This window comes from Equus caballus, chromosome 28 (genome assembly GCF_041296265.1).
Source record: "Equus caballus isolate H_3958 breed thoroughbred chromosome 28, TB-T2T, whole genome shotgun sequence".
NCBI classification, from domain to species: Eukaryota; Metazoa; Chordata; class Mammalia; order Perissodactyla; family Equidae; genus Equus; species Equus caballus.
Window position 1 is genome coordinate 40,478,287 of NC_091711.1, and position 12,005 is coordinate 40,490,291.

General features: G+C 60.3%; 1 protein-coding gene and 1 long non-coding RNA gene across 2 annotated transcripts; one reads left to right on the top strand and one right to left on the bottom strand.

Moving 5' to 3' along the window:
• The first annotated feature begins 889 nt into the window (after positions 1-889).
• On the top strand, positions 890-4,058 carry GALR3 (galanin receptor 3). Its single transcript, XM_070254037.1, has 3 exons — positions 890-1,261; positions 2,197-2,574; positions 3,263-4,058. The coding sequence occupies exons 2-3, from the start codon at positions 2,216-2,218 to the stop codon at positions 4,041-4,043; spliced, it is 1,140 nt and encodes a 379-aa protein (XP_070110138.1). The 5' UTR covers positions 890-1,261; positions 2,197-2,215; the 3' UTR covers positions 4,044-4,058.
• Positions 4,059-4,486: 428 nt separating this feature from the next.
• On the bottom strand, positions 4,487-6,635 carry LOC111772323 (uncharacterized). Its single transcript, XR_002806163.2, has 2 exons — positions 5,533-6,635; positions 4,487-4,884 (listed from the first exon to the last, which is right to left on the bottom strand). It is a non-coding gene; the product is annotated as an uncharacterized lncRNA (long non-coding RNA).
• Positions 6,636-12,005: the final 5,370 nt, after the last annotated feature.

Sequence of the window (12,005 nt, forward strand, 5' to 3'; positions counted from 1 at the left end):
GCTGCCAAGAATTGCGGGACGCTCTGTGTCTGGGATGAGCGGGTCAGATCTGGAGAAGCCCCTCTGAGCGCTGGGGGAAATGCCGGGGCCTTCGAGGAGCTAGTTGGGAAGTTCTCCTGGCTTCCTCACGTTCCCCCAGGCTATTTTCTCTCCCTTCTCACAGACTCCCCTTTACATTCCCCCACTCTCCTGGCTTCTAGAAAGACTCCACACAAAAAGAGTGGAAAGAGTCCTTCCCGCCTCGTCTCTCCTTTAACTCATTGCAGACGGCCTTCTGCCCCACTACACTTGTCCAGTTTACCAACAACCTCTTTTTTGCTAAATCTAATGTACCTTCCTCCCCCACTCCCCCCAACCCCATGCTGACCTCTCTAACCCTCTGGAAGCAATTGGCCATGTGGCTCACTCCTCCAAGAACTGCATAACTGAGTCACACAGCCATTCACCAAGAACTGGTAACCTCTTTGGTTGTTACCTGGACAAGAGGCTCCTAACAGGTCACTCGTTAAACCACCCCCCCACGCTTTTTCACCCCAGGCCATAATAAACTTCTTACAAAATAAATGGAAAGGTCATGTCTCTCCTCAAGAACTTTCACTAGCTCCCCATTGCGCTCTGGCTAAAGCCAGACTCTGGATGGCACGTAAACCCTCTATTCTCCAGCCAGACTGGACTCCTGGAACAAACAGGGAAGCTGATGGGCCTCCGGATTCTCAGGCCCCAGAGGAGGAGTCTCCTCTGAAGTCTGTAGAAAAGGGACTCATTCTGGTTTCCTAGCCTAGGACACCCTGCTCAAGACTAGGAATCCTTTCTGAGCTTAGATGGGAGCCCTGCTTCAAGCAGGGAGGGGAGAGGATGGGGGGCGGAGTCATCAGGCGGGGCCACAGGAGGCAGCGCCAGGAACGGGCTGAGCCCTGGGTACGGAGGGGTTAACTACAAAGCGAAGCTCAGCGAGCGAGATCAATGGGTTACTCACTGCAGAAAGAGAGAGAAGCAACGCAGAGAGGCCGAGAAGAGCCAGGCAGAAGAGCATGCCTCCTGGGGGAAATTAGGGACTGACGGGGAGGTGTCCAGAGGCTCCTGGGGAGGGAGTGCCCAAGTCCGGCTCAGCAGAGAAGGGACCTTAAAGGAGAAGAGGGAGAAGTAGGAGGCAGACCTGTACCTGCAGGGAGGCTCCAAGGGACAGCCACTGAGCCAGGAGGCAGCCTCAGCCTGGCCGGGTCACCCAGGATCGAGCAGGGGCCCAGTGCCCAGGGTTGAGGTGGGTGTTGCCCATCCTGGGTTTCGGGGGTCTGCTGCATGCTGGGTGCTGGGGGCGGGGGGGCAGACAGCACCTTCCTTCCCTCCTCCCTGCTTGGTCCCCCTTGCCTTGAATTTGTCCCACCACCCCAGAGGTCCTGGGCATGCGGGGGGATCCACAGGTAGTAGCCGATGTGGGCTCTGGGGTGGGGCAGGAGTGAGAGTGGGCACAGCTTGCACAAATGCACGCACACACATGCAGGTTCTCAGAGGCACCACCTGTTACAGGCTCTCAGATGAGCGCTCCAGCCTGGGAATCAGGGTACCAGGGTGGCATTAGACCTAGATCTGCGAGAGTGTGGTATTAGCCTCCCACGTCCCCTCTCTGAGCCTCGATTTCCTTGTGTGCAAAAAAGGGGCAGTGACCTACATGGTCTTCCCAGCTGTGCCACTGTGGGGCTTTCAGTAGACTGGACTCTCCAATGACTCAAGGGTGTCACCTGAGGCTACAACTTATAGCCAGATGGAAGTCCATGACCCATGTCCGAGAGTCTTCCTTGAGCTTCAGATCCCACTCGGAAAATATACCAGCTCCTGGGATTGGAGCTGCCCCTCCTCCATCCGCCGTGTCCTCAGCTTGTTCTGCCTGTGTCTTACATGCATCATTGCCTGGCGGTATCTGTCAACTACCTAATCAGCCCTGCGCGCCCTGGGCTGTGGGGGGTGTTCCCTAGGAAACTGAGAAACCCACCCCCAAAACCAATGTGATTGTGCTAGCAGCTTGCACAGTGGGGCTCAGTAATGACTTTCTGCTCTGTTCCCCCACTCCCACCCCCATCCCCCATGAACTTCCAGCCCAGGAGACCTGGCGGGGCCCAGGCTTGGGGAGCTAGACCCCTGGGTCGAGTGACCAGAGCTGGGGGCTCCTGCCTGAGGACTCCAGCTTCTCTTCCCCAGGTGCCCATCTGATGGGGAGATGGCTGATGCCCAGAACATTTCGCTGGACAGCCCAGGGAGTGTGGGGGCTGTGGCAGTGCCTGTGGTCTTTGCCTTCATCTTCCTCCTGGGCACAGTGGGCAACGGGCTGGTGCTAGCGGTGCTGCTGCAGCCCGGCCCGAGTGCCTGGCAGGAGCCGGGCAGCACTACGGATCTATTCATCCTCAACCTGGCGGTGGCCGACCTCTGCTTCATCCTGTGCTGCGTGCCTTTCCAGGCTGCCATCTACACACTGGACGCCTGGCTCTTTGGAGCCCTCGTGTGTAAGGCCGTGCACCTGCTCATCTACCTCACCATGTACGCCAGCAGCTTCACGCTGGCCGCCGTCTCAGTGGACAGGTGTGCTGTGCGGGGCTTGGCGGGGCCTGGCTGGGCCTGGCTGGGTCTGGCTGGGGAGGGAAGATCTGAGCAGATTCCCATTGGCCACAGGAAGGAGAGAATGAAGGACCAAGAAGGGAGATGGGAGGGAGGGAAGGATCAGCTGTCTGGTCCCCACCAACCAGTGTCTGGGCACCTGCAGGGCATGCTTGAGGGGACCATCCTGCCCTCCCCGCAACTCCAGTGTCAGCTTCCCCAGGACATCTCTCTGTCTTGCGTGTCAGCAAAGAGCCTGGCACATAGTAGGTGCCCTGTAAGTGAAATGAATGGCAAAAGGAACACAATTAATTCATCGGGTATTTTATTACCGCCCACATCTGGCCCAGATTGTGCTCATAGCTGCTTTCACAGCTTGAAACTTGGGGTCAAATCCAGGCTCACGCTCTAGCTGATGACCTTGAGCAAGTCACTTCTCTCTGAGCCTCCGACCCAGCCTTGCTAGGTGCCAAGCGCGGCTCTAAGCGCTGTGTGTTAACTGCCTCCATGTTCCCACCCAGCCTGTGAGGCCGGGCGCGCGATCGCCCGTACCGTGCAGACGCGGAAATCCAGGCCGCCGGGCCCCCGCTCCCCCGGGCAGCGTGAGCATGGGGGCGCGGATGCGGGCCCGCCCGCCGCCGCGCTGACCCCGCGCCCGCCCGCTCGCCCGCAGGTACCTGGCCGTGCGGCACCCGCTGCGCTCGCGGGCCCTGCGCACCCCGCGCAACGCCCGCGCCGCCGTGGGCCTCGTCTGGCTGCTGGCGGCGCTCTGCTCGGCGCCCTACCTCAGCTACTACGGCACGGTGCGCTACGGCGCGCTCGAGCTCTGCGTGCCCGCCTGGGAGGACGCGCGCCGCCGCGCCCTCGACGTGGCCACCTTCGCCGCCGGCTACCTGCTGCCTGTGGCCGTGGTGAGCCTGGCCTACGGGCGCACGCTGCGCTTCCTCTGGGCGGCCGTGGGCCCCGCGGGCGCGGCGGCGGCCGAGGCCCGGCGCAGAGCCACGGGCCGCGCGGGGCGCGCCATGCTGGCGGTGGCCGCGCTCTACGCCCTCTGCTGGGGCCCGCACCACGCGCTCATCCTGTGCTTCTGGTACGGCCGCTTCGCCTTCAGCCCGGCCACCTACGCCTGCCGCCTGGCCTCGCACTGCCTCGCCTACGCCAACTCCTGCCTCAACCCGCTCGTCTACGCGCTCGCCTCGCGCCACTTCCGCGCGCGCTTCCGCCGCCTGTGGCCCTGCGGCCGCCGCCGCCGCCACCGCGCCCGCTGCCCACCGGGCGCGCGCCGCGCCCTCCGTCGCATCGGCCCGGCGTCCTCGGGCCCTGCCGGCTGCCCCGGGGACGCCTGGCCTCGCGGGAGGCTGCCGGCGGGCGGCGGCTGGGACGGGCAGCCCGCGGGGGAGCCTGCCCGCGGCGGAGAGGCTGGACGAGCCCTGTCTGCCCGAGGACCGGAATAAACCTTGTCCGCCTCCCCTCTGCTGGGTGTCCGTCTGTCTTTCCTCTTCCCCCAGGGCAGGACGCTACGAGGGATGGGGGCTAGGGACGGGGCCAACGCCAGGAGCCCTCTGAGGAGCAGGGCCTGAGCTGAGGCTCCAGCCCATTGGACACCCCTGGGCCGTGAAAATGGGTCAACGCAGCCAAGCGGAGCCTCCTAGCTCGGCAGCCCCAGACTGTGTCCACAGCTGGTGTGGCAGGAGGGCAGTCCCTCTGCCCATCTCTGCAACTTGCCAGCACCTGCCAGGCCCTGCCTTCCTCCACCACCCTTCACCGAGCCTCTTCTCCTTTCCAGGCCCCGTCCTGGGTCATTTAACACTAGCAGCTAATATAGCACATATTTATTAAGTACTTACTATGTATCTTGTGCAGGGCTACGTTCCTCAGTTTAATTATCGAAACAGTGTTGCAAGATAGAATTAGTTTATTTTATAGATGTGGAAATCAAGAATCAGAGAGGTTTAGTGGTTTGCCCAAGGCCACATGGCTAGTATTTGGCAGAGTTTGGATTCAAACCCACTGCTGCCTGTCTGTCTTCTACTCAGTGGAACCTCCTTCCCCACCTCCGGGGCCTCTGCTCTCAGTTTCCATGGTTTTCAAGGTTTCTCTTGGTTCTTCCTGATTCTGCATCAGCCCTCTTCCCCAAACCTGCAGCTCCCTACGCTCGCCTGGATGCCCGGGAAGCCTCAGAGGGCTTCCAGTCCCCTCCCTCGCGGAGTTCTGTGCAGGTGCTCAGGCCAGTGGGTCCTGGGTCCATTGCCTGGCCCAAAACTCTTGCACTGTTCCTTCAGCCTTTTGGCATTCCTGGGTCAGGAGAGAAAATGAGCCACACTCAGGCCCCAGCTGGCCCCCAGCAGCAGCTGCTGCCTTGTGGCCCCTCCCTCCCTGTCCCTGCCTACAGCTGGGTAGTCTGTGGCTGTGGAAACCTCCTGGTTAACCAAGATATCAGTCTCCATGGCTGCAGACCTACCCACTTCCCTCCCTCCCTCACCACACGCCAATGTTTATTCGCTCTGGCCAAGGCCTGAGACCTCTCAGCCTCCGTGTCTCCCCAGCACACCTCCTGGCTGCTGGGCACCCAGGGAAGACCCCCTCCCTGACATTAGGCAGGTGCTGAGTCCTTGTCACTGCCTGCCACCTGCCACAGACCTCGGAGTCAGAGTGGCAGTCACCCTTTACAGGGGAAGGCTGAGACCCAGCTGGGGGAGTGACTGCTTCAAGGGCCCAGCACGAGGGCCTGACACCTGGTCCAATGCTCTTTTCCCCACATCTCTGCCAAGGTCGCACAGCTGACTCAGGCTGCAGGAGTGGGAGTGTGGCTTGCAGGGCAGGAGGTGTGAGGGTGCCCCTTCCACAGCATCCAGCGTGGCCTCTGTCTTCCTGGGGCCAGCACTCACACCGCCGCTGGATCATCTGTGCCTCGCACCAACCCTGGCAAGCAAGCGATGTTACCTTCATTTGCAGAAGCAAAAACTGAGGCTCCAGGAGGTGAGGTAGCTTGACCAGAGCTGAGCGGGAAATTTGCGAGGGCTGGGATCCTCCCGGCCTGAGGGCTAGCTCTCCCGGCAGCCCAGGCAGCATCAGGGAAACATCTCCGAGGAGCTGACATGGTTCGCTACGCGGCGATGGTGAGCTGAGTGCCTGCAAAGGAGAGGTAAGGAACAGAATCTCCACGGGTGACTCCTGCTGTGGTCAGTCCAGCCACCCAGCCGGGTTGCTGTCCTCCACAGTCACCTCTGTGGACACGGACAGATGACTGACTGGGAATAGCCTTCTAGGACAGGCAGGAGACAAGACCACCCAGCCAGGGAGTGGCAGAGCCAGAGTTTGAACCTGCTTGAAACCCGGGCCTGGGGCAGGGGCTTGGTTGGTGGAAGCCCTCCACAGTGGTCTGGGTCTCTGCTCAACTGGCAGAGGGACAGTTATACAGTCCAGGCCCCTGGCTGGCCTCTGAGGCCTCCTGCTTCTGAAGCAGGTCTCTCTGGCCCATGGGAGCCAGATAAAGAAGCCCAAGGGCCCCAGCTAATGGAGGAACGTGCAGCCTGGCACAGCAGGTATTTGGTTCCACAGCCAGCGAAGGAATGACATGACCCTTCCTTCCTTCTTTCCTCTATCCCCAAACATTGGAGTACCTGCCCTAAGTTAGGCCTTGAGGGGAAGACAGAGACGGCATGATTCTGACCTGGGCCCTGCCTTCCAGGAGTGCTCATTCCAGCTGGAGAGCCAACTACCAACAGACGAAAGGACAGCAGCGTGTGACGGGGCCCTGACAGAGAAAACGCACAGTTCTGAAAGGGCCCTGAGGGGGAACTCCTGCTTTCCTGGGCAATCCAAGCGGGAAGCCCAGAGGAAGTGACATTTAATATGCATTTTCCTAGAAAAAGGTAGGAGGAGCTTGCCAGGTGGAACATCCACCTGTGCCAAGGCAGGGTACGGGAGGGGGCAGTCAGTGGTCTCGTGCGGCCGAAGTGGGGTCGGGGGGTGGGTCTGGGGAGGCCAGGAGGGCGCCTGCAGTGAGACCTGCGCCCCTGGGCCAGCTGGAGAGCAGGAATGTCAGCCTTCAGGCTGGCGGGGGTGCCACTGGAGGTTTTCAGAAGTGGAGGGGCCCCAGCAGCCGTGTAGTCACAAAGCCCCCAGGGTTGCTGTGTTGGAGATGCCAGGCCGGCAATGAGGAGCCCAATCCAGAGGCTGCTCTGTGAGCCCTTGGCCATGAAAGCCACCGCCAAGGGCCTGGCCTAGGGCTGGGGAATTATTCTCGCTGTGGATTTGGCAGGAGGATTGATCGCCTGCTGCTGGGCTTGAGCTTGGCCCCCGAGCCCCCTGGGTCTGCGGCAGGGGCTAATGAAATGCCTGCAAGGGCACATGGCCGTGATACTTTGGTTACAGGAGAGCTGTGAGGCCTGTAGGGCCAGAGGCAGGCAACAGGCGCTGGAGTAGAGGCTGAATGAGCCCTGGTCGCTGCCACGGGACCCAGGAGAACCCACTCAACCTGAGCCCCCTGCAAGGTCTCAGGCTGGGCTTGGGGCAGCCTCGGGGTCCCGGGAAGGAGCCCCTCTCCGTTGGAGGGGTGTTTGAATTCTGCAGCCCTCTCACCCTCCTATTTGTGCAAAGCTCTTAGGGACGAGCCTGCAGCATTCATGTCTGAGCACCTCCTAGATACAGGGTTCTCCTGCAGGAAAGACAGACAGCAGCACGGGGGACTGTGGCAGCCCAGAGGAAGGCCCCAACCCAGCTTGGGGAGGCAGAGAAGACTTCCTGGGGGAGCTGGCGTCCAAGCCAAGTCCTGAAGTGGGAGTTAATCAGGGCAGATGGGGACGGGAGAGATGGGAGAACGTGTACACAGGCCACCTGCAGAAAGGCACAGCATGGTGCACCTGGGACAGGGGACACGGGAGCCCCAGCAGGAAGTGAGGTGGGAGAGGTGGGAGGCAGTTGCAAAGGATTCTGTAAGTCTTGTCTGAAACTGAGGCTGTGCTTCGACCTGAGGGCAATGGGGAGCCACTGAAAGGTTTCAAACAAAAAGGTGACCTGACCAGATGTCCTCTTTAGGGAGCTCTTCCTGTCTGCAAGGCAGGCTCCCCTGGGGAGGGAGAGCAGAGTGAGGCCAGGGCTGGGAGAGCAGGCAGGCGGCTGGCGTGAGACTCCAGAGAGATGAAAATGTCCGAGATGTTGGCAGTGGGTGGGGAGATGTGGACAGACGGGACAACCATTTGGGAAATACAATTGTTGGGACTCGATTAAACGTTAGGGAGGAGGAGAGGGGTGTCCCAGATGACATCCTGGACTTCTGGCTTGGGCTGTTGAGGGTGGCAGGGGGGATGAAGGGGGTCAGGTTTAGGGGGAAGTGTTGAGCTCGGTTGGAACATGTTGAGACTGAGCGGGCCTAGGGGACATGGTGGAGCCCCCTCCTGTGTTTCAGGCCTTGTGCTTGGCCCTGGAACGTGTGTCTCATCTGCTTTAGAGTTTGAAGATGGAGAAACTGAGGCGCAGAGAGATTAAGGAACTTGTCCAAGATCACAGAGCTAGCCCAAAACAGAGCTGGGCTCTGATTTCGGTTCCACGGTCTTTAGGGAGAAGAGGCAGGAAGGAGTTGGTGGAAGGGGAGGAGGGAAGTTGAATGTGTGAAGGTGACCCCCTATCCCCCTGCCCTTTGTAGAAACTCAGCCCTGGGGAGGGTGGGCAAGGTGGGGGCCTGGCACGGCCACATTAACTGAGCCCTTTCCCCGCCTAAAGCTGGCAGGCACAGCGTCATCCATCAACTCCCAGCTGTGCACCTGGGGCCATCAATCCCAATTAACCACCTTGAGGTTTCCTATTAATGAACATCAGCCCCTCAGCCGGCTGCAGGGCTCATTTGTGAGCTGCTGGCTGGCTCCAAGATGGCATGAGGCCAGAGGCCCAGGCTGTGCAGGGGTGGAATTGTTTCTGGTTTAAGAGAACAAGACCCTGATTTATTGAGGCATCTGCTTGGTGCCAGGTTGTTTTAGTGGCCCAGGCTCTGTGGCCGAGACTGAAGCAGGAGGAAGGGTGGTGAGGGAGGTTGAGGGACAAGGCTGCCAGCTTGGAGCACCTGGGGTGCTCTGGATGGCCGTGGTGCTGGGGAGGGTAGAGGCCTGGGCATCTGGTGGACCTGCCAGGTCAACTCAGAGAGGTGGCACAGTGCAGGGGTCAAGGCATGGACTTTGACCACACCGTTGGGTGTGAATCCTGGCTCCTGCACTTCTCGGCTCTGACCTCTGTGCCTCAGTGACTGTGTAACTGAGCCGTCTGAGCCAGCTCCCCTTGGAGGCAGAGTGCCTCGGGTTGCTCACCGCTGCTGCCATGTTTCAAGGGCTCTCTCCTAGGCAGATCCTTGTCTCCATCCAAACCCTCACAATCCAGCTGAGGTGCCGCTTGCCCACCTCTGCCGCTCTGGGCGTGCTGACCACCAGAGGCTTCTATAACACGTGCTATCCTCCTGGCCTTCCAAAGCGGGAGAAAGTCACCAGGCTGGCATGGGCCAGTCCCAGTGACAAGAGAACAAACACTCTGATCCCTGGTCTAGGGCTTCAGGCAAGACTCCTTTGCTGCTCTGAGCTCGTTTGCTCATCCGTGAGGTGAGCTGACCGTACCTCCCTGCAGGCACGGAGGCCTCGGGTTGGCTCGAGAGCTGGCAGCAGGGCTTTGGGCCCCACAGCGGGGGGAGCAAGGGTCTCTGCTGGGATTCCCCGGGCCTCAGTCCAGCTTCCTGACCTCCTACCTCTGGCTTGGGCTCAGCGTCTCAAGCAGTCTGGGGAGCAGGCAGCCCTGGTGGGGAGAGAAACCCAGAAAACACCCAGAGGGTGTTTTCCCAGAGCTCGTGGTGCCTGCTCTGGGTAAGGATGCATCTGACCCCGAGTGGAGGTGACAGCCTGCCTCACCTGGTTCCTGCCACCTCACCTGGTTCCTGCCACCTGGGCAAATCTTCAGACCTGGTCTGTAACCTGGTCTCACCTCCCTCTCTGGCCAGCCTCTCAGCCTCCTGGTCCCACAGCCAGCTCGTGCCCATCCTCCAGCCTCCAGGCCTGGCTCATGTTGCTCCCTCCACCCACTCAGCTCTCCGACCACCTGGGGAGGCCTGTAATAGTTGACGCAGCCACCAAAGATCAGTGAGGACCACTCCAGACCCAGCTCAGCCCCATCACCTTGTACTGTCCTTTCTCTTCCCCAGGTGACAGGTGCACGCCTTGTCCACCAAGCACACTGCGTCATATGCTCAGCAAGGAAAGGGCCAGACCCTCTTCACCCCGAGATGGTCACAGAGACAGAGGTGCTCACGTAGTAAGGTCTGTCGGTTCCTACCAACTGTGTCCCAGAAACACTGGGGACACTGACTGCTAGACCTAGGCTGGGCCCCACACGCAGCCATCTGACCTCAGGCAAGTTACTCTCTCGGAGCCTCAGTTTTCTGCATCTGTAGAATAGTGGCTCCCCACGTTGGCTCCCTAACATGTTATGGCAAAGAGAAAATCGAAGGGCTTGTGTAAAGGGCCTGCTGGCACACAGTAGGAGCTCAGCAAATGTCGCCCTTAGTTTTAGGAAACTGCTTCTGAGAGGCTCTCATTTCAGGCACGGTGGAAACAGCAGGAGCTCTGGGGGTGGGTCCGGGTTCCGGCCCAGTGCCGGGTTGGGTCACGGTGGCAAACCTACATCTTCTCACCGACCAAAAGCAGCAGCAAGGCCAGCTGGCTCGCAGGATGGTTGTGAGAACCTGTGAATGTTCCTTTCCAAGCGCTTACCACGGTTTGCCACGGGTGACAGCTGAGATTTTGTCCTTTCCATCACTGCTGTGTCCCCACCTAGCACACTGCCTAGCGCACAGCAAGTGCTCACTACGTGTTACTAACATGGATGAAACGTGAGGTGTAAGGCACAGGACCCTGCCCAGAAGGTGAAATGGAGAAGCGGGGATTTCTTCCTCCTGCCACCGCCAAGCTCCCCTCTGCCTCCCCCACTAACTCAGGACCCCAGAGCAGCTCTGACAGGATGAACTAACTCCTGACAGGCAAACTCTGTGCTCTCCATCCTGCTGCCGGCCCAGCCCATCGAGCTCAGGGCCCGCTTGTGTGTTTTCTGACTCACTCCAGTGTCTGGGACTTTAACTGGCTGGCTCTTCAGGCAGGTTTGGGATTGCAGGAGAAATCCTGGCTGGAACGGGGCGAGGAAGATTGCCTGACTGCCTCGGGGCCCGGCAGCTGCTTGATGACTGGCCTACAAGCCACCTTCATGTGTCAAGCCCTTTGTTCACTGTCTACACGGCCAGCGAGGGAGTTGACAAGCCCCGTCACTTGCCCCAATGGCCTGTTCTTACGGTTACGTGGCTACAGGGCCAGAAGAGGGTGGGTGAGGAACCACAGGGATGGAGGATGCTGTAGGGAGGTGCCCCACTTTCCTGGGGGACGGCCTGGTTCAGGCCAAGGACTCGTTAGGAGGCAGCCAGTGAGTCTGTGTGTCAGCCTGTCCTACAGACACGCAGTCACCTCACAATTTCACCAAGTCCCAGCACGCTCCACTCATTCAGCTCTGCCAATACGAATCAGCCACCCTAGGGAATAACGGGTCCCAGAAGTCCCCAGGCAGCCCTCGGCAGGCCCCTCACCTATCTGCTCCCAAAGTCTGTAGCAAGAGTTCCTAACCTTTTCTGAGTGGACACTGCTAAGAAGGAGTGCCATGGGCCTTCATCAGAAACAACACACTCTCCCCACAAATGCCTGCACCCTTCAGGGGCTCAGATCTCTCTAAGGGCCAGTAATTGCACTCCTTGGACCCGAGGCTGAGAGCCCTTGCCTCACCTCCCTCCAGGGCGGTCAGCCCCGTGTGGTGGGGGGAGGCTCAGAGAAGCAGGTCCCAATGGGGGCCCCCCGCCGAGTTTGAGGCCCACTGCCTCCCGCCGGCCTCTCCACTGCCGCAGACTCTTCCCTGCCCAGCCCCACCCAGGGGGCCACGGGCACAGTGGCTGAGCCCCTGTGGGAGGGCAACTCAAATGTGGCCCCCGGGCCTGAGGGCACAGGCCCACCCGGAGGGAGGTGATAACATGGACAGGAAGGAAGGGAGAAAAGCCACCCCACCCGCCACACCTCTCCCACCTGCTCCGCGCCTCAGTCCGGCACATAGCCAGCCGGTAGCCGCCGCACTCGCAGCAGCAGCAGCCTGACTTCCATGGAAACGCTTTACTGCTGCCCCCGCCCCTCTCCCCCCAGGCTGGGGGCTACCACAGTTCTCCTTCCCCAACCCTGCCCACCTGGTGGGGCTTTTGGCTTCCCCTCACACAGGGTCCTGGAGGCAGCCCGGGTTCTGTATCTCACACCCACAGAGACCTTTTTCTTCAGGGCCTGGGGAACGGCTGGGTTCCCTGAGTTCAATTCAGTCTGATCAAGCTGGGATCTGGGGGACACGCTCCCCTCCTC